General features: G+C 48.9%; 1 protein-coding gene across 3 annotated transcripts in view; it reads right to left on the bottom strand.

Annotated features, from left to right (window-relative positions):
- Positions 1 to 460: 460 nt before the first annotated feature.
- NTM (neurotrimin) overlaps positions 461 to 27,577 on the bottom strand; it is a 917,634-nt gene continuing 890,517 nt past the window's right edge. Inside the window, exons 5-10 of one of the 3 annotated variants that reach the window (XM_065936484.1) lie at positions 24,846 to 24,980; positions 22,868 to 22,988; positions 16,818 to 16,969; positions 13,660 to 13,695; positions 9,054 to 9,086; positions 461 to 1,726 (exon numbers count right to left, since the gene is read on the bottom strand). In XM_065936484.1, coding sequence (XP_065792556.1) covers positions 1,623 to 1,726; positions 9,054 to 9,086; positions 13,660 to 13,695; positions 16,818 to 16,969; positions 22,868 to 22,988; positions 24,846 to 24,980 — 581 coding nt within the window. In that variant the 3' untranslated portion in view covers positions 461 to 1,622. The remainder of the gene's footprint in view (positions 1,727 to 9,053; positions 9,087 to 13,659; positions 13,696 to 16,817; positions 16,970 to 22,867; positions 22,989 to 24,845; positions 24,981 to 27,577) is intronic. The other 2 variants (XM_065936485.1, XM_065936486.1) reach the window with 2 other exon arrangements.

Raw genomic sequence — 27,577 nt, forward strand, 5'->3', positions numbered from 1 at the left:
TCCCACCTTCCCTCACCACATCAGGACCCCTCCCCGAGGCCCCTCCGGTTCCCAGACTTCGGGGGACGAAGAAAAGTTTACCTAAAAACTGCCTTTTCTTCTCTTTCATACACACGCACACAAAGGTGGGGAATTAAATAAAATAAACCAAGAGGATTCGATTCTCCAGCGGTCACAAAGGCATCCTAGATTCCCATGACGGGCTAAAGCGAGTGGTTACTGACTGCGGAGTTGGTTCGGCAGCTTGCTGTCTGTCCACACCCGGGGCTTTTGCTGGAGAAGCTGGGCCTCCGGCATGAGCCCTCGCGTCCGAGAGCCGCCCCTGGAAAAGATGCTGCGTCTGGTGTTAGTGGTTTGTTTCTCTTGTCGCGTTTTAGAAATGTCTCTGACATGTGAATAACCCAAGAAAATAAAAAGGCAGGAGTTGATTACACAATTACCAGTAAACTCTATCATCTTTTAGAAGAGCAACACACAGCTAACGCCATATACAGCATGCAGTAATGTTTGAGAAAGGACCCTGCTGAGAAAGGAAATGGCTAGAACTCTAACAAAAAAAATATATGTATATATATATACTGTATAATATATGTCATCAAAAGAAGCATTGTCAGCAAACTCAAGATACAGTGCAGGTCACCCTTCTGTTTCTAAACAGCATGTAGAAGCATAGTATTGTCTGCATTGAATGCACAGAATAAGAAATCTGTAGCGCTGGTGGAGATGTTGGTTAAATTGTATGTGGTTTTTCTTTTTTTTTTTTTTTGGTGGATTTGCCAAATCCTCACCAGGTGATTAGCCTGGTGTGCGGTCCACCAGTTGTAAACCTAGGTAAGAAGTACACTATTCACGTCTAGCCTTTAACAAACACACTTCCCTTCACCCCTTTCCTCTCTATACTTTTTTTTTTTTTTAGTTTTGTCTTGTTTTTGCACTAAGTTTTAGACTCATATCAGAAAATATAATTAATAAAATTAATAATGAATCAGAATCCCTTATTATCCATGATGTCCTTGTAGTAAAATGAAAAACAAATGAAAAAAAAGAACGTTTAAGAATATCTTTTGTGACTGTTGATTGTGGGATTGTTGTAGCTGTCAGGCTGTCTTGTTTTTTCCTTTTTATTTATCTTTTTGATGCTGCATTTCATCACACACACAAAATAGGGACACATTCCAGGAACGGGCCCGCTCGCCTCCCTCTGAGTTCTTCTCTACGGAATGATTGAATTTGGGGTGGCCGAACTCCAGAATTTTCCTTGGTGGGGGGGCACTGTGGTGGGCAGAGCAGCTGAGCCCCTGCCCGCCTGGTAACAGAGGTCACGCCATGCAGTTTACGGGTGGGTCCAGAGCCACGGGTGTTCTTCCCCTTTGGAAAAAGAAAGAAAACTCGGCTGTACCTAGGTATCTGCACGGTGATTTCCAGTGTCCTCGTTCAATTCGTTTTCCCAGAGCATTCTTGGTTCCCCTCCCTAGGATCTGTGTCCCCTTCGGCTCTGTTGTCTGAATTTGGTGGGATCGTGTCTGCTTTAGAACAGGGTGCTCGCCTTGATGCTGTCGGTCGCCATCACTGACGTGCTGACGGTGCGGCGGCTCCTCCCCGTCGGGGATGCGGCTCTCACGTCAAAATTTGAGGAGCAGGTGCAAGACCAGGAGAGGTAACAGCCAGAGGCAGCCCGCCCTCCTCGACGACGTCCCGTTGCTCACTTCGCTGACGGCGCCCGGGCCTGCGGAGAGAACACACCTGCCATGAGCCTGGCCCCCTGCTTCGCAGAGATGCCTCTCCGACTGGGAGCCTCCAGCGCCCCTGGTCCACACACTAGGACTGCGTGGGGAATGAACCTTCCACAGCCTGATCCCGAGAACACGGCTAGGTTGTGGGGAGTCTGCCCGCGCAGAGAGGGGCTGAGAGGTGTGGGTTTTGGTGTGCAGGTGGCCGCTACTCCCCTGCCATCAGAACACGCTGAGGCCCTGACTCAGGGGGCAGGTTCAAGAAGAAGGTGGTGGATTAATGAACACCCTACCCAGAGCTTTGGTAAAGTGAGATCCCTCTATCGCCTGCATCATCGTCCAACCCCTCGGAGCACTGCCTGCCTCAAACATCCACGTGGCCCTTCAGCCGCTCCAACTGTCCTACAGGAAAGGACTTGGTGGACACATTGACCGTCCCCCTGTAGATGCTTCAGCAGCCTTGGCGTTCCTTCTGTCAGTCACTCTATTTCAGGGCAGTGCTCTTGGCCTCTCCCCCATCTGGACCAGCTAAGAGCAGACCTCCTTCAAGTTCCACAGGCTCAGAAGGTCAAACCCAGCTGCCATGAGGTGGGATCAAGTCAAGAGACAGGTGGCTTCTGGCCGTGCACATGGGAGGATTTACAGGGACAGTGGGATGCAGAGCGTGCCATGGCATGTGTCTGTCGAGGGGAGATGGATGGCGCCTTTCTCTAAGAGCCACACAGAGGCCTGGCCTGCACACAGATACTCTTGGAGATGGAGCCAAATTCGGGAGGCAAGGTAACTATGAGGTCATAACACTCCCCAGCAGCTTCCCTATCATTTAAGCTTTCCGGCTCCCTGAGCCCCATGGCCATGAACTCCAATGACAAATGTAGTTAGGATTCATGAACAGTACACACGTTTGGATGCCTGGATGAATTAGGCGCCTAATGAAGCAAGGCATCTTCTCAGACCACACTTGCTCCGGCAGCCTCTGTTGCATGGGACTATGTTGTTGCTGTTCAGTTGCTCAGTCATGTCCAACTCTTGGCCACCCCATGGGCTGCAGCACATCAGTGTCCTCTGTCCTTCATTGTCTCCCTGGAGTTTGCTCAAATTCAAGTCTGTTGAGTCAGTGATGCTATCACTGGACTTAGCAGAGGCATTTGAAGTTGGTGCCCTCGCTAAGTCCACATCCTCACCAGGTTGAAGGGACAAAGCCAGATCTGCTTGCCTCACTTGGATGCTGGACCCAGAGACAATTCTGGCTACTACAGTTTACCATCAAGCCAGGCTCCCTAATGCCATATGGAATCATGTTCTCAAGTCTGAGAATTCCTAGCCTAGAACCAATGCCCATATGATTTCTTTCTTAGACCTTTGGAACAAAGCCCTTGTTCTAATCTAAGCCTACCCCTGAACAGTTATGAGTCTGAAATACACCAGGTCATCCAGTCTCCGGGATTCTCTGGTGCTGCTTCTCAATGAAGGGCGGTGAGTCACCACCCCAAAGTGTCTCTTTGGCACACAGGTTATTTTGAGTTGAGCATGGTCAAAGCTCAAGACTGAGGAAGAAGCTTTGATCTTCCTTGGAAGAAAAGCTATGACAAACCTAGACAGCATATTAGAAAGCAGAGACATCATTTTGCCGACAAAGGTCTGCATGGTGTAAGCTATGGTTTTTCTATTAGTCATATATGGATGTGGAACACAGACTGGTTCCAAATAGGAAAAGGAGTACATCAAGGTTGTATAATGTCACCCTGCTTATTTAACTTAAATGCAGAGTACATCAAGAGAAACGCTGGGCTGGAGGAAGCACAAGCTGGAATCAAGATTGTTGGGAGAAATATCAATAACCTCAGATATGCAGATGACACCACCCTTATGGCAGAAAGTGAAGAAGAACTAAAGAGCCTCTTGATGAAAGTGAAAGAGGAGACTAAAAAAGTTGGCTTAAAGCTCAACATTCAGAAAACTAAGATCATGGCACCCGGTCCCATCATGGCAGATAGATGGGGAAACAGTGGAAAAAGTGGCTGAATTTATTTTTCTGGGCTCCAAAATCACTGCAGATAGTGATTGCAGCCATGAAATTAAAAGACGCTTACTCCTTGGAAGGGAAGTTATGACCAACCTAGACAGCATATTAAAAAGCAGAGATATTACTTTGCCAACAAAGGTCCATCTAGTCAAGGCTATGGCTTTTCCAGTGGTCATGTATGGATGTGAGAGTTGGACTATAAAGAAAGCTGAGTGCCAAAGAATTGATGGCTTTTGAATTGAACTGTGGTGTTGGAGAAGACTCTTGAGAGTCCCTTGGACTGCAAGGAGATGAAACCAGTTCATCCTAAAGGAGATCAGTCCTGGGTGTTCATTGGAAGGACTGATGTTGAAGCTGAAATTCCAATACTTTGGCCACCTGATGCAGAGAGCTGACTCATTGGAAAAGACCCTGATGCTGGGAAAGATTGAGGACAGGAGGAGAAGGGGACGACAGAGGATGAGATGGTTGGATGGCATCATCGACTCGATAGACATGGGTTTGGGTGGACTCTGGGAGTTGGTAATGAGCAGGGAGGCCTGGCATGCTGTGGTTCACGGGGTCCCAAAGAGTCAGACATGACTGAGCGACTGAACTGATCTGAACTGATACGGATGAGAGAGTTAGACCATAAAAAAGACTGAGTGTCAAAGAATTGATGCTTTTGAACTGTGGTGTTGGAGAAGACTCTTGAGAGTTCTTTGGACTGCAAGGAGATGGAACCAGTCCATCCTAAAGGAGATCAACTCTGAATATTCATTGGAAAGACTGAAGCTAAAGCTGAAACTCCAATACTTTGGCCACCTCATGTGAAGAGCCGACCCATTGGAAAAGACCCTGATGCTAGGAAAGATTGAAGGCAGGAGGAGAAGGGGACGACAGAGGATGAGATGGTTGGATGGCATCACCGACTCAATGGACATGAGTTTGAGCAAACTCTGGGAGGTGGTGGAGGACAGGGAAGCCTGGTGTGCTGTAGTCCATGGCATCGCAAAAAGTCAGACAAGACTGAGCGACTGAACAAAAACAACACCTGACCAGGTAAAGAATGTAGGAGGAGGACCTGTCCCAGGAAGGGAGCGGTCACCACAGGTGACACGGTGTGAACTGGCTGTGGCGACAGGAAGCAGCCTGCAGAATCTGTCTGTTATCCTTCCCTCTGTGTCCATCTCTGCCTGCCCACCAATAACTGCCACCACACAGCAACATTTCCATCTCCATGTGAAATGCCTCCTCTCCGTCTGAAGTCCTAACCCCCTGTCCCCAGCATCCTCTTCTGTCTTTAGCTGAAGATGGCATTTAAGATGAAGGTTTGGGACATTTTGGTGAGTGCATCAGTTTTCCTTGTCTCTTCCATGTACGTGTGAGCTCAGTCCCTCAGTCGTGTCTGCCTCTTTGCAACCCCATGGACGGTAGCCCACCAGGCTTCTCGATCCACAGGGATTCTCCAGGCAAGAATACTGGAGTGTTTCCATGTCCTCCTCCAGGGGATCTTCTTGATCCATGGATCAAACCCGAATCTCCTGTGTCTCCTGCATTGCAGACGGATTCTTTACCACTGAGCCACCAGGGAAACCCCTTTCATGTATATGCTGCTGCTGCTGTTGCTAAGTTGCTTCAGTCGTGTCCAACTCTCTGCAACCCCATAGATGGCAGCCCACCAGGCTCCGCCATCCCTGGGATTCTCCAGGCAAGAATACTGGAGTGGGTTGCCATTTCCTTCTCCAATGCGTGAAAGTGAAAAGTGAAAGTAAAGTCGCTCAGTTGTGTCCAACTCTTCGTGACCCCATGGACTGCAGCCTACCAGTCTCCTCCATCCTTGGGACTCTCCAGGCAAGAGAACTGGAGTGGGTTGCCATTTCCTTCTCCGTTCATGTATATATGTATTATTAAATTTGTATTTTATTGTCTCCTGTTACTCTATTCCATGTCAATTTAATTCTTAAGCCATCCAGAAGTACCTAGAAGGATACAGAAAATTTTCTTCCTCCCCAACCACAGTGCTCCTGAGGCCAGAACTCCTTGGCAGTGTAAGTTCTCCTGAGGAGAAGGACAAGAGACAACTCCTCTGCTCTCCACCAGGGAGGTGAATGTCTGGGTGACACAAAGCTTAACATCCTCCCTTTCCCAGTCCACCGCATACCCATGACAAAGGGGCACACCTGCGAACCTCCAAAGCTCCAGATGACTTGTAATTCAATTTCACATTTGCTTATCCTTGACCATTGATCACAAATTGGTTGCCTCTTCTAAAATCTAACTCCTGTTTCTATACAAATCATCACCAGAAACCCCAGCTCTTATGTTCAATCACTGCTGACTCTATACAGCAGTCCTCGGAATCTCAGGAGAGAAGCCGCCCCCAGAGGGGATGCTCTTCCACTCTGGGACGCCCCCAAGATTCTTGGCATGGGAGGCCTATCTTTGCCCAAGGCCAGCTCTGAGATGGGGAGTTTGTCTGGGTCCCTGGGTGCCAGGTTCCAAGTGTGATGGGAGGGTTGGTGGCTGCACGCCCCTCCCCCTGGCATGCTGCCTGTGATTCCAAGTGTGTTCTGCTCACTTTGCTCACGTGTCCGGACACACAGGTATCTATTCACACAGGGCTCCCTTCCTCTTTCACCTCCTTTCTCTCCTGAACACTAGCTCACATAGCTTTGAAACTCACTCCCCACTCACCCCAGCATGGCCCTCCTGTTCTAGCGCCTGGTAGGAGAAAGGGGATGATGCCAGTTCCTGCATGGAGACGCTCTCTGTCCCTGCCATCCTCCACTGCTCTGGGCTACAGGGACCGCACGTCTCCACGGAGGTGGATGGAGGATGCGCACGCCAGGCAGACAGCCCAGCAGGAACCTGGCCAGGCAAGAAAAGTCAGAAGCCTTGTCTGCTGGCTAGGGAGTCTGCAGCGCCCCGTGGGAGGCGGCTGGGAACTGGCAAACATGCCAGGCACCTGGCAATGGCCGCGGTGTGGCAGGTATCTGGGGTGCATGTTGTGTCCTGATTCTTTCTGCCCCCCTGGGGCTCCTGGGTGCTCTGCTGCCTACAGGGATGCACTCAGGAAGCCTGTGGGGAGGGCCCTGATCCCCCGAATCAGAGAACGCCTCCCAGGGAGGAGAGGAAATGCCTGCTGGGTGTGAGGCGGCAGGGAGGGCACTCGGAGTATGAAGTTCCGTAGCTGCCCTCCTCTCCCAGGCGTGTCCGTGGGGCTGGCGCTCCCCTGGACGCCACAACGTCCAGCAGGACCTCGCCTCCCCACCCCTTCCTGCTCCCCACCCAGCATCCCTCTGGACACAGCTGCCCTGGAGAAGGAAACAGCGGTGGTTCCTGCAGAAACCTGAGGCGGGGGTCTCCTCACATCCTCCCAGAGTCCAAGCACCAGCTGTCCACTACCCACCCTGGACTTTCTGGGTTGACTCCTTATGCCAACCCCAGGCTGATGTTTCTGTGACTCCAAGCTGACCAGACCACTAGTGGATTAGATACCTTTGGCCTTTGGGAAACCTCTCAGCTGCTCCGTAGGACACTCAGAGGCTTGCCCTCTGACTCCTTAGCCTCACTCTTGGACACATATGCCTCGGGCTCTCCCTGCTCCTACTCCACACAATACCAGCAACACACATACGTGTGCACCTTCCAGCCTGTTCTCTTTTCTTCCCACTATCACATCTTCTGCCTGAAGTGCTCTTCACTAGATTCACTCCGACTTCCTGTTCCAGGTTCTGTTCTGGCCTCAGCCACCTCTTCCAGGCAGCCTTCCTTGACTTGTTTGTTTCCTTCTACCACATCATACGCATCCCACTATTAAAATACACACCCATCCTACAGTTCCCTTCACGTGTCTCACATGTGTCTCCTCCTCCACGCTCTGAGCTCCATAAGCACAGGATCTGTGCCCAGTTGGGCCCTTGGCAGGTATTTAACAAACATTAGTTGAAGGAAGGAAGGGGCCAGAACAGTGACCCATGCTGACATGTCTATACCTACTTTGTGTCTGTATTTTTCTTTTTCTTAAGGTTCTACTTGAAAAAGAAAAGTACAAACCAAACTGAAAACAAAAGTAAAACATTCTTTTCCTACTTTGCCGTCTTTCAAACACCCTTCCCCCACTTTTCTAACAATTCCCAATACAAGTCACTGAAAATGCCCGCGGTTGAGGGAAGATATACCCAGAGGTAAGCCCATATTGGTGAGGATTCCAGGTGGAGTGTTTGCACCTGGAAATGGGTTCTGGCCCCTGGAAGTCCCTCGTGTAGGAGATGAAGGCTGTTATCTCCTGCTCTAATGTGTGGAAACTCACTCCTGGAGACCTTAAGTGATGTCCCCAGGGTCCCTTGCTTTCTGTCTCCAAATACAGTTTTCTTTTCATGCACTCAGAGCTGTGGCTTTGCAGGCTGCTCACATCTTCAGACAGGAAGAGAGCTGAGCGTGGGGCTGCAGGGCCTGCCCGACCCGGGTACCAGTCAAGCTGGGGACCCCAGGCCCGCCCACACTGATCGGCACTGGAGGAAGCCCACGAGAGGAGGACCTGCTGTCCAGGCAGGTGTGGATCCCAGGCTCCGGCCGCGAGGCCCTCTCAGAACCCGAGCTGGCCAGAGTAACAGCTCAGCCCATCTGCTCGGCGATGCGGCCACACAGGAGGTCTCTGTGCTCCATCCAGCAGCGCCTCCACGCAGCCTGGAAGGCCTTATTGCCTCAGTCTCATTAGCGAGCTCTGGAGGCCTGAAGATACTAATTACCAGGACCATAAGGGTCCCGGAGAGCTGTGATGAGTGTCAATTATCCATCGGAAACATCTGGACAGAATGAAAGCCCCCCAATAAGATGAATTTTTATTCGTAGCCAAGTGACTAACCCAAGAACCGCCCCCTTCCTTCCCCTGACCAGCCCTTCCTCCTGCCACTTCCCTTCCAGCTCCAAGTTAGAAAAAGAGAATGAGGTAAGCAGAGGCCAGCATGCAAGGCCAAGGTCCAAGAAGATCATTGCATTAGAGCATTGTGTGCAAAGAAAGAGGCGGGCCTGCTACAGAAGGGCCCAGACATGGAGCTATTCTGGGCACTGACAGGTCCCCATTAGTGCTGCCAGCAAAGACAAGTTAGACTTTGCAGGGGAGGCACCCGGGGAGAATCGGTGTCCTTGGGGAGAGTTAATCTGAATTGACACAGGGCCGGCCCGAGGTCAGGCGGTCCCCACCGGGCTGCCTCCTGGGGTTAGCGCAGAAGAGAATGCTTCTTGCAAGAAGGCGATAAGTCTTGCGCCCCCTAGCCCAAGGCAGCAGCTGCCTGGAAAGTAAACATACCAACCTTTCCCAGGGGGCAGAGTTGTGGTTTTCACTTCTACAAGAAATGAAAAACAAGCCACTGTTAAGGCAGAAAGCACCCAGAGTCATTTAATTTACCCTCCGATGGTTTGGGGGAAGGAGACTGAACCGGCCCAGACCCCATACTGTCCTGGCCACAGCCCAGCCCTTGGACACGCGCCCCTCCACTGTGCTGGGAAGTCAGTTGGCCTAGGTTGCGTGGGGCTTGGGGCAGGATGCTCACATTGGATCTCTGACTCAGAGATCCAACAACCCCGCCGTGTCTTGGCTGGGGAAGCTGGTACCCTGGAGCCTGAGCCCCCAAGCCAATAAACACTTCTCTGTAGAACAACCTTTTTTCTTTATCCACCAGACTATCCTCTAACTAGTTGAAGTCCGCAGAAGTAGAAGTGGAAGTGTTAGTCACTCTGCTGTGTTTGACTCTTTGCGATCCCATGGACTACAGCCTGCCAGGCTCCTCTGTCCATGGGATTTTCCAAGCAAGAATACTGGAGTGGGTTGCTGTGCCCTCCTCCAGGATCTTCTCAATCCAGGGGTTGAACCTGGGTCTCCTGCATTGCAGGTGGATTCTTTATCCTCTGAGTCACCAGGGAAGCCCTGAAGTCTGCAGGCTTTATTATAAAACTAAAGCCTAGGCCCTCCTGCAGTAAAATGAATGCAGGTGCCCATGCTCTGTTTGATCTGTAAAGTTAACCAGCATTCATCTATGCATCTTTGAGATATTAGTGAGCGAGGTTCTGTGTACTGGAGGAGGGCAGACCTTTGATATCTGACCTCTCTTGATGAGTCAGACTGTAACCAGCTGGCCCCGAGGGCTTCCTCTCTCTGGGGTGATCTAAGGCAGTAAGACCTGCATCCCTGCTGCTGGGACCTGCCCTGGGAAATGCTGGGCATCAGCTCCCCTCTGCTGGCTGGACCAGAAAAGACCTCCATTCACCAGTCCAGGTTCTTGGGACAATGCATAGAGCCTATCCTGCTGACTGGCCAGAAGCAGGCTGATCTCTTGTCTTTCCTCGTTAGCTGGGGGACTCTGCATGCATTCACCCTGGATACAGAGGATGGGAAATCCTTCCACAGGGTATGTGTCTGTGTGCGTGCTAAGTCACTCCAGTCGTGTCTGACTCTTTGTGACCCCATAGACTGTATCCCACCAGGCTCCTCGGTCCGTGGGATTTCCCAGGCAAGAATACTGGAGTGGGGTGCCATTTTCTTCTCCAGGGGATCTTCCCAACCCAGGGGTTGAACCTTCATCTCTTATGTCTCCTGTATTGGCAGGAGGGTTCTTTACTGCTAGCATCACCTGGGAAGGCCTCCACAGTGTGTATAGGTATCTAATCACCATGATGCGCAAAAACCACTACAATATTGTAAAGTAATTAACCTCCAACTAATAAAAATAAATGAAAAAAATAAATATCTTATAATTTTACTCATCCATTATACCTGAAATAAGGGAAAATAAAACTGAGAAAAAGAAAATGACATTAAAGCCTTCTGCATTGAAGTGATAGGATTCTCCGTGCAAAGATCCTTGCATACAGTAGGAAAGATAATCTAGAGATGACTCCATCTAGACTCAACCAGAGCATTTGACCAAAATCACCTGAGTACATCCCCATGTATTCAAACTCTCAGTCTGCTGTTAAAGGCACCTGAGACATGATACAACTCTTGATCCAATCGGACATTAGCTGCCCCAGGAATCTACTCTGAAAAAGGCTGTGGGCAGATCAATAATCAAAGATCAAAGTGGCGACTCAGAGAAGTCAAGGGTCAATCCATAACACTATCTTTCTGCCACTAAACCCAGCTGAATCCAAGTTCTTAGGTGACCACAGGGCTGTTGTCTTTACTAGTGAGCAGAAGACGGCTGGATTCATGCCAGAATGGATACATAGGATACACAAATGCTCCAGAAATAGGGCGAGGGGATTTTAGTTCGGTACCTTCTGTACTTAGACACATGTGCCATAGAAATGCTAACTGCTGGGAGACTGGGTTTAATGAGCTCTCTCTCATCCTCAGCAGGGAAGAATAGATCCTCTCTCCCACTGCAACTGTTTCTTCTGATGCACAGAGTTGACTTGCTCCCCCATCCTCTATTAAGATGATTTGAGGGTCACTGTGAGGTTCGCTGGCATGAATCAGCCGACCTTCCCCAGATCACTGATACCATCAAATCTGACTCCTCGCCCAGGAGATAAAAGACAATGGACCAGGGATGGGAAATGAATAGCCACCGAGCCGCTGAGTGTGTCCCCGGCACACTTGCCTATGAGGGAGGGCATGAGGGATGGCGGTGGATCCACCAGTCCTTGGCTATCACGGCAGGAGTCCTGCAGCACTAAATATTAATACAAGAGGTGGACATACAATCCATTGTGTTTGCGAGAGGGGGAGCAGCGAAATACATCATGGTGGCAGAAAATGCTGAGAAGGAACGAAATTCTCTTTTCTGGATCTTTCTGGACCATTCGGAAACTGAGTAACAAAATAGCTTGGAATGTCTTTTAAAGCTAAGTATTCCTCATGGGTGGAAATCCATCTAGATGAGAGGAGCATAACCTGGGTGTATTCCAGAGAAATGAGGTAGCTCTCTGTTCCTGGGTAGGCTAGCCATGGAGGAGAAAAAAGCAACACATACACACACAGAGAGCAATGCATAAGATAAAGGCCCCAAGAGCATGGTCTGTTTTCTCTAATACAGCCCTTAGTGTACAAGAGTCTGACAGCTACACAGAAGACCACATTAATCCAAGTCTTGGAATGTTCCAGGATTCTACCATCTACAACACTGGCCTTGACCCATTGCCCTGCACCCAACGAGAATGGTGATGGGGTGGGAGCAACATAGAGAAGAGAGCTGGCATGGAGACCCTGCCCCACATTCACAGCGGATCACAGAGCACAGAGCGGGGGTGAGGATGCTCAGCTCTGAGTCAGCAGGTGGAGCCTCTGCTCCTAGTCCCCTGCTCAGAACTAGGCAGGGATTTGTTTGCTTCTGGTCAGTTTTGTTACTGTTGGCTTCAACGTGGGACGTGCTCCCTCCATCCCTGGGGTGCAACTGCAGTGGAGTTCTAACTCCTTAGCAACCAATCCCTGGTTTAAAAGCTCCCTTTACAGCTGAGAATACAGACGTCAGTGATCACAATGAGCTGAGTCACTCTAAGTCACTCAAAGTCCCTTGCAAGTTGTCCTCTGCCCTACCTCCAGCCTCTCACACGTCCTTTTCACCATATGTCCTTTGCTACTTTTCCAATGTTCTTTGAGATCTGTGCATATGCCTTGGCCAGGGGTTCAGTAAGCACACGCTGAATTACTAATTGAACCTGGAGCCTTCCATTGACTTCCCTTTCTTTCTATTTCTGTTTCATTTTCCTGTTTGTGGTTCATCACCATGGCACTCTATATCACTAAGGTGAATACTGCATCCCTGAATCTTCTCACCATAAAAGCTTTCTCCTTTTCTGTCAAATAATTTCCCATATAATTCATTTCTTCCATCTCCCCCTCCCCAAGTCTAATGCCATCCTCTGATGATTGCTTGCATGACCAGATGTGAATGGGTGAACAAGATGAGGGGGGTGCTAGGTGGGATGAGAAGGATGGTGGGAAGTGGGGAAAGACCCTCTCTTGACTGTGGTCACAGCGCTTTCCTGTGGGGCTCTCCGAGGGTCGGCACTGTCCTCAGCACACGCGGAATTCGTCCAATTCCACCACTCAGCCTGAGTCCACTTCTGAGCATTTAGTCATGGCCTAAATGAATCACTTTAACTAGGCTAGGGACCTTGAGACAATTTGAGGGGCTGAGTAAAAAGAGGCGAGAGATGCAGGTATCACAGGCTGGGGAGGGCTGGCATGGAAGAGGTGGGAAGAAGTTAGGAAAAGGGCTTGAGAAATGAGTTCATGAACCCCTGGATCGTGATATGGGGAGCGGGGGGGTCCCTGTAACCAGAGACTGGGCTCCAATGGTTCAAGACGCACCTGGTGGTTTTCAAAGCCTTTTTACTATGTGTTCTCAGGTGAAGGCTAGAACAACTCTCAGATTGTAAGGCGGGTGGCCAATTCTATGGTCAAGAAGAGGAAGTTGAGTCTGAATGATACTTCCTGACCTGCCCAAGCGCACAGCACCCGTGGAAGTCGGGTTCTGGACAGGAGCTCAGTGGCGTCCACTCCAAGGACCTTGCAGGAGCACCTGCCCACCTTCCTCCCTGAAGACACTCCCCATGAATGCTCTGTGACAGCTTAGGGACCCTTCGAAACTCGAAGGTGGACTTCTCTGCCTGTTGCCCCAAGCCTCGCTCTCTGAGCCTTTTGTCTCCATGCAGACCTCCAGGCTTTGAGAGGATAGGGTTATTTCTTTTCCTCTCCCTTCCCAGCCCTTCAGGGGAGGTGGGCAATGTGAGCAGAGAGTAAGGGGGTCCTTGGAGTTTCATCGGGTCCCAGTAACCCACTTCGCGCCTACCGCCGTCCACTAGCTGCTGGACAGACAGGAGCCTCGGGGAACACACAGCAGGACAGGGGGAGGGGCTCTGGGAGAAAGCAGGGAGGGGAGAACCCATAAAGCAGGGGGACGGGGGGATACTGACCTTGCAACAAAGATGAGCTTGTAGGCTCACTTAGCTCTATATCGGGTGAGGGACACACAGGAGAGAAAAATGAAAACAAACACACATATTATATACAGTAGCTATATATCCATCATATATAGTTTGTATACCGCTTCTCACAAACATTTCTGGAGGGATGGAGAAATAAAGGAACACACAAAAACCAGAGGTGGTGGGGCAAGATGCAAATGAGGAACAGCGAAGGGCTGGGTGCGTGCACACGGGATGCTGAGGTTGGAAGGCGAGGGGCTGGCCATGCGTTTGCAGCCCCTGCAGGAGCACGGACTCTGGGCATGTGCTGAGCTGGGATGCTGACTTAGTAGCAGAGGACCAAAGCCTCTTTCCAGATGAGATCTGTGTCTCATCCACAGCTCCACTGGTTCACTTGGAGAGACCAAGTGCAGAGATTTCTGGCCTCCCAGCACCACGGCAGGAGCTAGGGCCCTCCCAACCCCCCCCCTCCCCCCCCCCCCGGCTCCCTGGGAATCTCTGTGATTCAGGATCCCAGGGGCTGAATTCTCCTGGTCCCCTGATGCCTCTGGAGCCTTAGGGACCAGGTTCTCAGAATCCTACTGGTAGGGTTCCTGCTAGGAAGGAGCACCCCTACCCCATTTGGCTGTAGTACCTCAAAGGTATTGACCATGAAGGAATCTAACCAGCACCAGCATCCCTCACTTTTCAACATCAGGTCATGTGTGCAGCTTCCGAGCAGGCTGGTGGCAAAATGATGCTAATGTAGCTAGCTCTCGGATGCTACAGGAGAATGAGTTTCATCACAAAGGTTGTGTATTTGCATAGAGCAAAGGCTGCTTTCTAACTTGCCCAAGTCAGTTTGATGGGTCTGATCACGGGAAAGGGCATAGAAAACTCGCTAACACGTTTATATTTGTCAAGAGGCCTTATTGCTAGTGGGTGTTGATAAAGAGTTGAGGGGCTGGGCTATGTGGACCAGCTGCAGTGTGAGCTAAGGGGGTGGAAATGCAGGTGTGGCACGATAATGGGATTCCGTAGCCCCATGGAACTAGGCGTCACCCAGGTGGTGATGCTGTGACGGGCTTCTCAGAAACGCTCTCTTAAATGAGGCTAAAAACCTGGTTGCTCTTTCATTAAATTTGGAAATGTTCCAAACTGTTTCTCCCTCTTAGAGATTTAGCATGCAAGGGCTCTGAGCCCTCCTGTGTTAAAGAACATCCCCACATGGACCCAGTTCATCTTTGTTTGATCTGAGTCTTTCTAAACTTACTTGAATCCATACTATCACTTTTCCATACATGCTTTTAGAGAGTCCCCTGGACTCCAGAAAGCTGGCAACTGTAGGGCCGTCCCACATGACACACGGGGTGCAGGGGATCTTGACAGACTGCCGGGGATGCGGGCAGAGGTCTTAATTGCCAAACACGGGTCTGTGGAAAGGAGCAGATTTATGGCGCATGCTTCACTGCATTGCTTGTCACAAATGCCGGTATTTCACTCTTAAAGTTTGCTTTTTCTCTCTCTTCTCATCTTAGATGGCTTCAGGGGACGAGGCCAGGGAATTAGACAGCAGTGATAAAGTCAGTTGCAAAACCATTTCATGCATCTGATTCGGAGGAGCAAAGGGGTCAAAGGAGGAGGGAGACTGTTTACAGGGAAGAGGAAGGCTGTGGGAGGAGGGCGGGGAGAACCTTGGATCTGGGAGGCAAGGGGAGGCGGGGCCGCCCCTTGCTAATCATGGTCCTTCTGTTCATGCAGACAGACACCTGCCAAAAAGCCAAAAGGCTGACAAACGTGAGCGGCCCTGATGACTGTCCCTGGGTGGGAGGCGTCAGACACATCAATCAGTCTAATCACAGCTCTGCCCATTCCGGTCTGCCAGTCCTGGGATCAAGGGCAGCCTACCCCCTCCCAGTCCTGGAGGATAAAGCTGGGCTTTATTTTATGTGTTGGGTAAAAGGGGGGATGGAATGCAATTTGGAAATCTGAATGGAACAGGGGAAGAGCACAGGTGGGCTGTCTGGATCTGATCAGGGTCCGTGGTGCCATGGAGGAGATGTGGCAGGGTGGGCAGGGGATGAGGGGTGCTTTATGGAGCTCTGGGATTATCTGGGAATTCTCAGAATAAAGGGGTTTAGGCTCCAATGATCTGCTAGCTTCCTTACCTTTCCCTCCCCAGGACACTCGAGAGTGCTTGTTAACATGGGAGATGGGGGAACAAATTGAAGGATTCCAAGCTAAGGTACTTGCTGGGGCCTGGAGGGATGTGCCTCCCCCCACCCTCAACGCCCCGCAAAGCAACCAGAAATGAGCCCATGGGCTGTGTGGACAGCCTGCTTCTTCCTGGGGAGGGAGCCCATCAGAGATGCAGAATGGCTCTCGGGCATCCAGGCTCAGGTCTGTGCGACTGTTCTCCCCACAGAAGCGTGAGACCCAGGGATCTAAGTTTGTTTCCTTGCCTCCTTCCCTTGATTCTGGCAGCCTTCCCGTTGCTGGGGTGCAGTGAAGGCACCGCACCTTGCCTTGCCCACATTAGTCCTTCAATAAATAGTGACTGAATGAATTAATGCATGAATGACTATGTGACTTCTGTTGAGATGGTGGCTCAGTTGGACAGATAATATCTCAATGCAGCCCGACAACACCCTGGGACACAGATGGAGAACCAGGGACACACCCATTGGCTATGTTAATTCTCCCTCTGACACTAACATTACTCAGGATCCCAAGGCCCACAAGTCTACTTGTATCAATGCAATGAAGTTTCTCTTATATCCTGAAGACCAGAAAACGTTTCAGAAATGGTAACATTTCACACTCATCCAGGGAAGAAGTATGGAAGTAGTGTATGTTCCTCTCTGGGTTTTTGATGACTAGATCCAATTGCAATCCCCACAGTCAGTTAAGGAGATACTCGGGGGAAAGTACAATGTCACTTCAGTATCCCCCAAACTCTCTCCTGCAGTGTCAGGACTTCTAATACAGAATGAAACCCGGTGTCTACTTTCACACCCGTACTGTTCCGCTCTCTCCCCCTCCCTCCTCATCCCTGTCCTTCTCTCCCACCCCCACCTAACTACTGCTGACTCTCTTCCTTGCCCCCATCTTTCCCTACTTCCCCCCGCACTGTGCTCCTTGTTGTCTAGCTTGGGGCTCCGTCTCACCGAACAGTGTGATGCTGGCATTGGTGTGACCCAGCTTGTTGGAGGCCACACACGTGTAGTTCCCATAGTCGTGTTCAGAGACGTTGAAGAAGATGAGTTTTGAGAGGAAGGGTCTGTTTTCCACTTTGACCCCCTTCTTTCCTTCAACCAGCCTGAGACAAACAAGAGACCGAAAAGAGAGGAAAAAGGGGATGGTTATAAGTATTTTTCCTTTCAAGGAAGAAGAAACACTCCGGAATTAATGATCTTCCCTCTTCCCCCTTTCTGGCATCACTATAATCCCTTTTTTTTTTCCACTCAACTACACAAGTTCATCACCATGATGCACGTAATTACATTTCTCTGTTTTATGTGTGTGCCCGGAGACATGCTTGGCACAATGCAGATCTTCATCTCTCTATGCAGTTACTGAAGTTCTCTGAAGGCAGGTGCCTTCAACAAATACAGTGCGCCACCTGTGTGCCATTCAGCCCCACGGGATCCGAGCAGTAGGTGCTGGAGAATTGATGTTATTGATGAAGATGATGATGGTGATGATGATGGCAACCATGAAAATGAAGAACCTAGTCTTCAAACAGGAGAAAAACCTGATGGGTTTGAAAGAGCAAAGCTTTTCATGCACTTGGTAGTAAAACTGTCCCTTAAGAACTTGAGACATTTTACAGATAGTAATTTATCTTTGGCCGTGATCAGGATAAAAGAATCAGGGGCTGTTTTTACATTAGGGGACCCTGATGGGCCTGGGAGGGGCGATCTGTCCATTGGATTAGAGCATCTCATCCTGGGAGGGATTACAGAAGCCCGAGAGTGTGGCCTCAGGTGGCCAGGACCACCTTCCTGGCTGTCTTACCCAGACTTGGAGTTCAACGTGTCTCAAGGGCTCAGAACAATAGCTGGGGGCCACTGATAAAAGCCAGGGGGAGAGGTGGGGAGGACAGCCAGGTACACTTGCTAGAAGTGCGGACACTATTATAGGGCAGACAGAGAGGGAAAGGAAAAACTGCTTCAGTGGTTTGTGGGGCCACATTCTCCTCTGGAGGCTGTTAGGAGCAATTCCTATTGAACCTGCATGTCTGCATGGAAATCATGAGACCAGCGCTCTTCTCTGTAAAAACCGCTGGGATATCCTATTTCGGAGAACAGGCTTTAAGCCAAACTGTTCGTTTCCCTGAAATAATTTGTCTTCCTCGCCCAGAAGCTGTCTATGCTACAGGAAAGATAACCACCAGTGGGGACAACCATCCTTCTAAATGGAGGATCTCAGGAATTGATCCCCAAAGCTCAGCTGCCTGTGTCGGGTATGGCTGGAGCAGGACATGTGGACAGGACAATATGTCAAGGTGGACACATGTTGGAATGGGTTCGCAGGGCAGAAACTGAGGCAAATGGCTGGTACTGGAGTCATCCAATCGAGAAAGACAATATTCCGGGCAGAAATAGAAAATAAAGCCCAGCAGGATAATGATGAGAAAATGCTTTGTAAACCATAAAATGTTATGCAAAATAATATATTTCTGTGGAGTGAGACACTGCAAACTCCTTCCTGTCCCTGGGCCACAGGACAGTTTTGACAGCGACATCAGCTGCTGTATCATTATCTGAAAGTGTTCACTCTACAGGACAAATGGATGGTTCTCTCTATCGCCAAGATGTGTGACCGCCATGATGAGAAGAGCAGGATGCGGGCCTCTGTCCCAACCCAGCGTCTGTCTCCAGGGAAGTCAGAACACGGCTGGGGGAACGCGTGTTGCTCTCCATCCTGTAGATGTTCATCTGGGGGCTTTTCTCTCTACCACGCGAGGGACGGCAAACCAGCCCGGGTCCATGTACTTTGTTATAAAGTGAGCGCAGTCCGAAAGGAATGAGGTGTCTGGCTGTGCAGCCAGAAGCCACTGTTCTATCTCCGGCTTGTTCTGTTGCTGTCCTGCAGGGGATGCTGTCCGTAGGAGGCCCTGCAGCCCACCTGCCGGAGGCTTCTCTGAGTTCCTCAAGCTTATTGATCCCTTTTGCCATTCTGACGCCATCCCTGGGCTGGGGAGGAAGTCGTCACATGGGGACCAAGCTGTGAATTAGATTTCAGCTCTGCAGTGGGGAGAGACACTTGCCCAGAAAGCAGGCTCTGCTGACAGCGCTGAAATGTCTTTAGCTAAAAGCAGAGCAGGGCGGCCAGTGGTATTCGGCAGCATTTTGCAGTTTCTGGGGTGACGCTGTGTGTGGTCACACACTACTCCGTGCCACAGAGGACAGACGCCTCCGTGCAATGGGAGAATGGAGGTGTCTGAAACTGAGACAGGTGTGCTGAAATGGAGCAGGACCCTGTGGAGCTCTGGGGCATAAAGCTTTTCTGTTTCCCCAGTTTTCTAGTTTGTAGGAAATAGGTTTCATTCAGCCTCCTAGACCTTCCCTGAGTTGCAAAAGGCAGGTTCAGACACTTGCTAATTAGGGAAGGGAGGGCATGCCAGACGGGGAGAAGCAGCCAAGAAGCAACGGAACTGCCTTGGGACAGGGTCTTGGTTCCCCTTCAAGGCCACTGGGGAGGCTGATAAGGGATACAATGATTGCTAAGTTGCTTCAGTTGTGTCCAACTCCATGACCCCGTGAACTGTAGCCTGCCAGGCTCCTCTGGCCATGGGATTCTCCAGGCAAGAATATTGGAGTGGGTTGCCATGCCCTCCTCTCCCCTTTAAGGGATACATATAATATCTTTGAGTTGTTTAGCAGATGTTGAAACCACCACCATGTGGGAAAAGTTACCTATAAACTGCCCACAAGTACAAAAGGTTAATGACGCTGACTCCTGATTATCTCACCATCAGTCAATCAGAAGAATGTCCACTAGCTGATCCTACCCTCCTCTCTGAACCATTACTATAAAACTCCCCATTATCTCCTCCAGGTCGGGACACAAAGTTTTGAGGGCATGAACCCACTGTGGTCCCCTTTTCCTGCCAAAGCATTCAAGCTATTCTCTTCTTCTTCATCCAAAACTCTGTCTCTGAGATTCAATTCGGTGCCAGGGTACAGAGGCCAGTTCAGTATCACTACCAGGCTTCAGCTTCTTCATGCTTTTCAACAACTTGAGTCCCTACAGATGAGTGGTCCTTATTAAGGACAGGGTTCCCTTTCCTCTCCCTTTAGGTCCATGGCACATAGGGTGGTGGTGGGCGCTGAGTGGCTAGAACGCAGTCAAGAGAGACCGCCACCCTAAATTCTGAGAAAACCGCCTGTCCCCATCACAAGGACTTCTTCGATTGGTCTCAGAAATCCGCTCATCTCCCCAGGAATGTCAGTTAGGTTAGAGCTGGCCTTCCCCCTAGTGGGGGCCATCTTCCCAGGGAGACCTCCCTGGAGGAGTGACCTACCAGTGGTCCAGGAAGGACAGGCAGTGACAAGACTTCACAGCAGAGATGCTCTTCAAGAGCCTGGTGCCTGGAGGACAAACACCTCCATTCAATGGGAGAACATGGGGTGGGGGATAAATAAATGAAGAGCAAATAGAAAAACTGAGCGGAATGAACTAAAGGAGAGAAAAGGAGCTGCCTCGAGAAGGGCTCAGACAGAGGACTCAGAGCCGCCTGAGCCCAGGGCTCCAAAAGCCCCCTGCCCACGGAGACGCTGCCAGTCGGGCTCTGTCGTCCTGGGTGAAGCCCGCAGGCCCGCCCCTGGGGCACAGCGGCCGGGCAGAGCTGAGCTCGCCCTCTGTGTGCCCACCAAGGGCCCCTTCTGCCTGAGGGCTAATCTCTCCTCCACATCTTTTAAGATTTTGTTTCCTCCACATTTAGCTTGCATTTTTCATCCCATCAAAGATTAGAAAGACAGGATGTAGCTGATTAACTTCCTTGAAGATCTAACCCATTGAAAGTTCAGGAATTGACCCTGGAGCTCAACAGATTTTTGGCTTTTTGCTATGTTTTCTGATATTGGACTTTCATGCTTCCGTTTTCTTCTTAGTATAAAAGAAAAGATAAAATAGATGGAGAAAGCAAGCAGGATTTTGAAGAAAGATACCCACGTTTATTTATTGGGAAAATACTATTCCCTTCTGCTTGATTATGAATTCTTGGGCAAAAGGAGAAAAGCCAGTTGTTTCTTCTAAGCTCTTTCTGAGCCTGCTTTTACTCATTCATTCTCAGTGCACGCATCTACAAAATGGGCTAGATGAATACAGTGCACCCAAGTTCCTGCCAGAATTGGTGCTTCAGAACAAAAATGTAGTGCTTCTCACTTGGAAGGATTATAACGAGCCTCTGACTAAGTGACTTGGCTGTAAACAAAGTTCAGAGGTTAATGCAGAGACTAGAGGGGCTCTTGGTGCGGACTGGCCTTTTTTTAAAAAATTAATTTAAAAAATTCTTGGCTGCCCTGTGTGGCATGTGGGATCTGAATTCCCAGACTAGGGGTCAACTCTGCATGCCCTGCAAGGGAAGCAGAGTCCTAACCACTGGACCACCAGGGAAGTCCCTAACTTTATATTTTATTGAAGAATAGTTGACTTACAGTGTTATGTTAACTTCAAGTATACTGCAAAGTGAGTAATTTATACATTCATATATATATATATGTGTGTATGTGTGAGTATGTGTATATATATATATATATACACACACACATATATATTCTTTTGCAGATTCTCTCCCTTTATAGGTTATTCAAATGTTGAATATAGTGCCCTGTACTATTATACAGCAGGTCCTCCCCTTGTTGATTATCTCTTTTATATATATATATCTAACAGTAGTGTGTATCTGTGAATCCCAAACTCCTAATGTATCTCTCTACCTCCCTTCCCCTTGTGGTAAGCACATTTGATTTCTACGTCTCTGAGTTTGTTTCTATCTTGTAAATAAGTTCATTTGCCATATTTTAGATTCCATATATAAGTGATGGTATATGGTATTGTCTTTTTGTTTCACTTCACTCACTATGATAATCTCCAGGTCCATCCAAGTTGCTGTAAACGGCATTATTTCATTCTGTTTTATGGCTGAGTAATATTCCATGGTATATACGCACCGCATCTTCTTTATCCATTCATCTGTCAGCGGGCACACAGGTTGCTTCCACGTCTTGGCTACTGCACCAAGCAATGCCGTGAACACTGGCCTCTTAAGTAAAGGACTCCAGGCGCTGGGGATGTTAAGTCCTGCGGGCAGCAGCTGGGTTGCTCTCAATCTGCGTCTTGGCCTGGAGCTGCTCACCCTCTCTCCTTCCTAAAGTTGCCCTTTTTGTTGCTTTTTCCTCAGCTCCTCAGGCTCTCTGACTCCTTCCCCCTGCTACACCCCACATACACCTCAGGACTCTGCATTGCCCCTCCCTGTTCTCACCAAGCTGTGTTCTGACCGTGGACAGCTCTTGCCCATCAATTGCTGCTCATCCACCTTAACATAGCTCTTTGATGGCAGTAATTGCCTGGCTTTCGGAGCTGCTGAACCCTTTGCTAACGCGCCCTGTGATAACTCCTCGCGGGGACAAACTTCAGTGAATCAGGGCAAACATCGGACGGCGGCTGCGACAACAGGAGGGGACGGGGAGGCCCTTGTCTTTTCTCCCGCCGTGAGAGTACAGGCTCTGCTCACAGCGAGGCCAAGTTGGGTCACGGACACGTTCCTGCACCACCGAGTGTTTCTGGAATGGAAACAGAGTCCTCGGCCACAGCTAACTCAGCACCGGGAGCCCTCCTGATGCCTTCATGCAAGCCTGAGAATGCGTTAAAAATAGCTGCGGGCAGAACACATTATTTCCCAGGCCTATAAAAAATTCACAGGCTTTCCAGGGCTCCTGGTGGTCGTTCCTTTGACAGTCCATTTTCCTAAAGAAATAGTTTTTCTTAGGCTTGTTGACTGGCGAGTGATAGTTCTGCATGGCGGCATTACAAACACAGCTGAAGTTCATTCACATCAAGAAGAGACTGGTCTGGGTACTGTTTCTCCTTCATAGGCAGAAGGCATTAGAGAGAGGACTTTGCAGGAATCCATTTGCGTCCGTGTGGAACCAGGGACCTGGAAGAGCTTCCTTCTTCTTGGGGGAGGGAGAGGGGGAGGGAGTCTTACCTTTTGTCATCCTTGTACCACTGGAATTCTGCCGAGGGAACCGCGGAGGCTTCGCACTGCAGGGTCCCCTTCTGTCCCACAGGCACGCCGGTCCCCTTAGCTTCTGAAATGTATGGAGGATCTACAAAGAGAGGACATTCGACAGCATCTCAAACGCCTCCCTCGATCTGTTTTCCACGCCCCACTCTAACTCTGGTCTCCACGAGGTGCTGGAGAAGGAAGCCATCCTATATCACCAAGGAAAGGCTCGTATGCACTGTCTCTGCTCCCCTCTGGACACCAGTGGAATCAGCAGGCATTTAGGCCTATTTCCTGTTTAAACTTTTCCACTTTCATACAATATAGCCAGCCCCATCCACCATATGCCCCATGGCTTGACAGTACCTTTAATCTAGCCCATAGACTTTCTGCACACCAGGTTTTTGCCAGAGTATATAAGCTTGAACTATTCAATTCCCATCAAAAACTCAGTTGCAAGAAATAATAGTCACGGAGAATTGCCTGGGGGATATACAGATCCGTCATTCTTGGAGGTGTTCTACCCTGGACGCTTGAATCCAGCCAGAACAACTTTACCTAAGTATTCAGCCTGCTTTCATTCCAAGTCTTTGCCAAACCCCCCTTGTCAATGCCGACAGTTGCACTGAAATGCATTATGAAAAAGAGTCACAGCCAACCATTGCATGACCGTTGCAAATGATGCTTGTTTTGCTCTATTTATAGGGACCTTAAAGTGAAATTATTTTTCAAGTCTCAGCACTAGAAAAAAAGTAGTGCTTCTCCCAAGCAACAAATTCACTTTTATCTTATGGACATAAACCTCAAACCAAATGATGTTTCCTATCTTTGCTTTAGCACTTCGAAGCCAAATCCTGGACCTGCATCTGACCACCTCAGGCTATAAACTTCATGTGCTGATTTACCAATAGATTTCTCTTATTTCTCTACATAGGTTTTTCCCTTCTCTTACATCTCCTTACTCTTTAGGTTAATCTTTATTAACTGTAAATTATGTCACTTTAAAAGGAAATTGTGGTAGGGTACAAAAATGGCATGATTGTTTCACCTGTTTCTTTGATTCTCCAAGTACTTTGTGTTAATTAGGCTCAAATTGTAACAGAAGCCAACATATGAAAGTAAAGAAGGAGTAAATATCAAACCAAGGTATTCTTCCTCTATGTCCAACCCCACCCAAGTTTGGAAGGAGAAACTCTCCTTGTCTGCTGGTATAACTCTTGGGTTCTAGTCTGTCCTAAGAGCATCTGAAATTAGCACATCTGGGAAAACTTTCCGAATGTCCTAGAGACCCGAGTCAGGGTACCTAATGAGGAACCTAGAGAGAATGCATGAGGGAGCGGGGACATTGAGCAGCATCAATGTCAGAGAGAACTTGGATGGTGAAGGAAGAGGAGGGGCCCAGAGAAGTGGCCTCCAGCTTTTGGAGTTCAGTACCTCTATTAGCAAAAATCAGGTATGAGATATACCCTCTCACATCAGATATGTGTATGTTTATCTATTTATAGTTCAATTGTGAATGTATACCATGTCCATCAACATAATTAGAAGAGGATGAGATAACATAAGAATACATAAACATAAATTATAACACTTCTTCCATACACATGCTTTTCATTTTTGCTCCCTATTAAGGAGATGACTGTCCAGAGAATAAGAAGCTTGGTGACATTATGAGTAAAAATTGGGATTCAAAGACAAGCTTGTATAAATTATGCATTGGATGCGATGTAATGACCTTTTAGGACTCTAAGTCAAGTTTTGGATTATATAAAATTACTTTCAGCTCCCATTTATTTTCTTTAAGAGCTTAGAATCGTTGCTCTTGAAAGCAGAAAATGGCCAGCGAGGCTGCACCATTTCCCGCCCCGAGTCAGGGCTGGCAGTGTGGTCCAGCTCTCTCTGTGGCCAGGAGGGCAGCACCTCCTGAAGTTGCTGAGTGGGGGCGCCTGAGACCACTTACAGTTCACGGTCACCTTGACTCTCCGCACCACTGGGGCCGCCACGTCGTTGGAGGCGCTGCACTCGTAGTCCCCCGACTGCTCCCGGGTGATGCCCTGGATTTCCAAATATTCGTCTTCACTCACAAAGCCCACAGCTGCAGGAGAAGGGGTGAGGAAATAGGAAGAAAAACAACAAAGGCACAAACTTAGCAAACCAAGTGTGGAGTGGTTATGTCTGCAGAGCATCGTGCTTATGCTCAGTCCAGATTCTCAGGATGGACTCCAGCTCTCCCGCCTGCCTCCCTTCTACCTCTTACATCACTAGCTGGTTCTCCAGTGGACCAGGTACACTGTTTGGGCTCCTACCTGGACCAAGCACAGAGTCTGGAGAATTACTGGTCCTCAATAAGCGATGAATAATGTCAATGTTCACCCTCCCTGAAGCTCACCAAGCAGTCAGGCTCTGGGTCTGAGATAGGCACCCCCATCCCACCCCTCTAGGTCATCACAGAGCACACCGGGATGTCTGGAGGAACAAATGATAAACCGATTACAAGAAAGTGCTTTGAAGCCCACTTTGAAAGTATTACACACTTTGAAAGCACTATACAGTTACCCTATGATTTGCCTGGAGGTCCAGACTCAGAGGATCAGGGCTCTGTTAACACAGTGTGGGGGGCCCATTCTGAGGGGAAGGAAAGAGGCACGGTCCTTCCCCCAGGGCATAAAACCTCTCCATAATGCTGCCTGTATCTGTGATGCAGAAGATAAATATGACAATAAAAAGAAACTGATGTCATACAAAGAATTATGTGTGTGGTATGTAAATAAGGAGAAGAGGGCATCAGAGAATGAGATGGCTGGGTAGCATCACCAGTGCAATGGATATGAACTTGGGCAAACTCCAGGAGTTGGTGATGGACAGGAAGGCCTGGCGTGCTGCAGTCCATGGGGTTGCAAAGAGTCAGACACGACTGGGCACCTGAACAACAATAACGACATGTAAACAATGCTTGTATTTGTTTTGTGACGTTGCTAAGATCACCATTTTTATAACGGTAATAACAGGGGTGATGACAATGACACAGAAGACAACAGCTTCGTACACAGAAGGACCACTGCCTGCCCAGAATGGCCGGCACTCCTGGGTCTTGATAAGTCTGTCATCATCCAGATCTAGTCCAACCTGAGCATCCCCCAGCTGTCTTTCTGCCTATGGAACCTGTAGTATACACATAGAGGAGCTCTCCGGCCTATACCACCTGCGGATAGCATCTGTCACAGCAGGAAAGCAAGAGTTAATCAATTCACAGGAAGAGCCAAGAACATGCTGAAAGTAGCAAGCAGGGCCCCAAAGTCCAGAATCTGAGAAGACAGTCAACATTAGCCCAACATTAGAGACACGTGGTCCCCACCAGTAAGCACAGTGTCCTAATTGTCACAGTGGCCTTAATTGTCTCACTGCTCCCTAAGCATCTTTAGGGGAAAGAGCACTAACCTTGAACTGATGAAGGGTGGAGGAAGTGAGGAGGAGAGGCTTAAATGAAGAGCGTGTGCTTCCTTTTATGTTGTGGTTGTTTATTTGCATCCACCGTGAGCCTACATTTGTCAGATCTTCCCAGCTAGATGCTGTAATTACTGTGCAGAGCATCGCGAACACTGGTGTCACACTTAATATTCCCATTAATTTTAAATGGTGGTCCTTGGTACATATGTGTGGCAATTGGTGTCATATTTTAATTAGGCTTGCCCTACACCATCTGAAATTAATAATAGCTCGAATTACCAGTGTAATTTATAAATTAACAGTGCCGTAGCATTAGGAGATAAATTAGCTCTGGACAGCTGTTTCTGGACTGAGCTCCAGTGTCAGGACAGTGGCTGGTAGGACCTCAGATCTCCTGGGAGGTTGTGATGACACCATCAAAGCAAGGAAATAAAACGGCGCAGGGTTCCCAGGTCCCTTGTTCTGTCCAACCATAGATCACGCATCTGGTTTAATGCTACCAATCAAACAGGTTCTTGTGCGACCACAGTAAGACTTACAGGAACCAAACTCCGATGAACTTGCTATAGGAACATTCAAATGGAGAAGCTGAGGCAGAGAGGGGGATATTGCCATAGGGTGAAATGCAAGGATGTAAATATTAGGGCAATCATAGTAAAAAAAAAAAAAAATTCTCATGTTTTTTGTGAGAACATTGTGCTACTGTATGTGAAATTTACAATATTAATATCAGGCAATTTTATGTAGGGAAAGAAGTTGGATAGTTTAAGATTTGGGCAAAGTGTACATTTCCTACTGATCTACATCTGTATTACTAGAGGAAGAGAATTACACCAATGTCATCCTGTAAAAACCAAGGAAGCTTAATTTTACTAACCTGTGTTCTCCAGAACAAATGTAGAATTAGAGAAAAAGTGCAGTCACTGAATTTGTTACAATGTTGTTTCCCTTGCATGTTTTGGTTTTTTGGCCTAGAGGCATGTGGGCTCTTAACCCCCTGACCACTGACTGAGCCCACACCGCATGCATCGGACAACTCTGCACCAGAAGGCAAAGTCTTAACCATGGATTGCCAGCGAAGTCCCTACAGTTCAGCTCAGTTCAGTTGCTCAGTCGTGTCCGACTCTTTGCGACCCCAAGTACTGCAGCATGCCAGGCTTCCCTGTCCATTAGCAACTCCTGCAGCTTGCTCAAACTCATGTCCATCGAGTCAGTGATGCCAACCAACCATCTCATCTTCTGTTG

This window comes from Muntiacus reevesi, chromosome 5 (assembly GCF_963930625.1).
Source record: "Muntiacus reevesi chromosome 5, mMunRee1.1, whole genome shotgun sequence".
Lineage (NCBI taxonomy): Eukaryota > Metazoa > Chordata > Mammalia > Artiodactyla > Cervidae > Muntiacus > Muntiacus reevesi.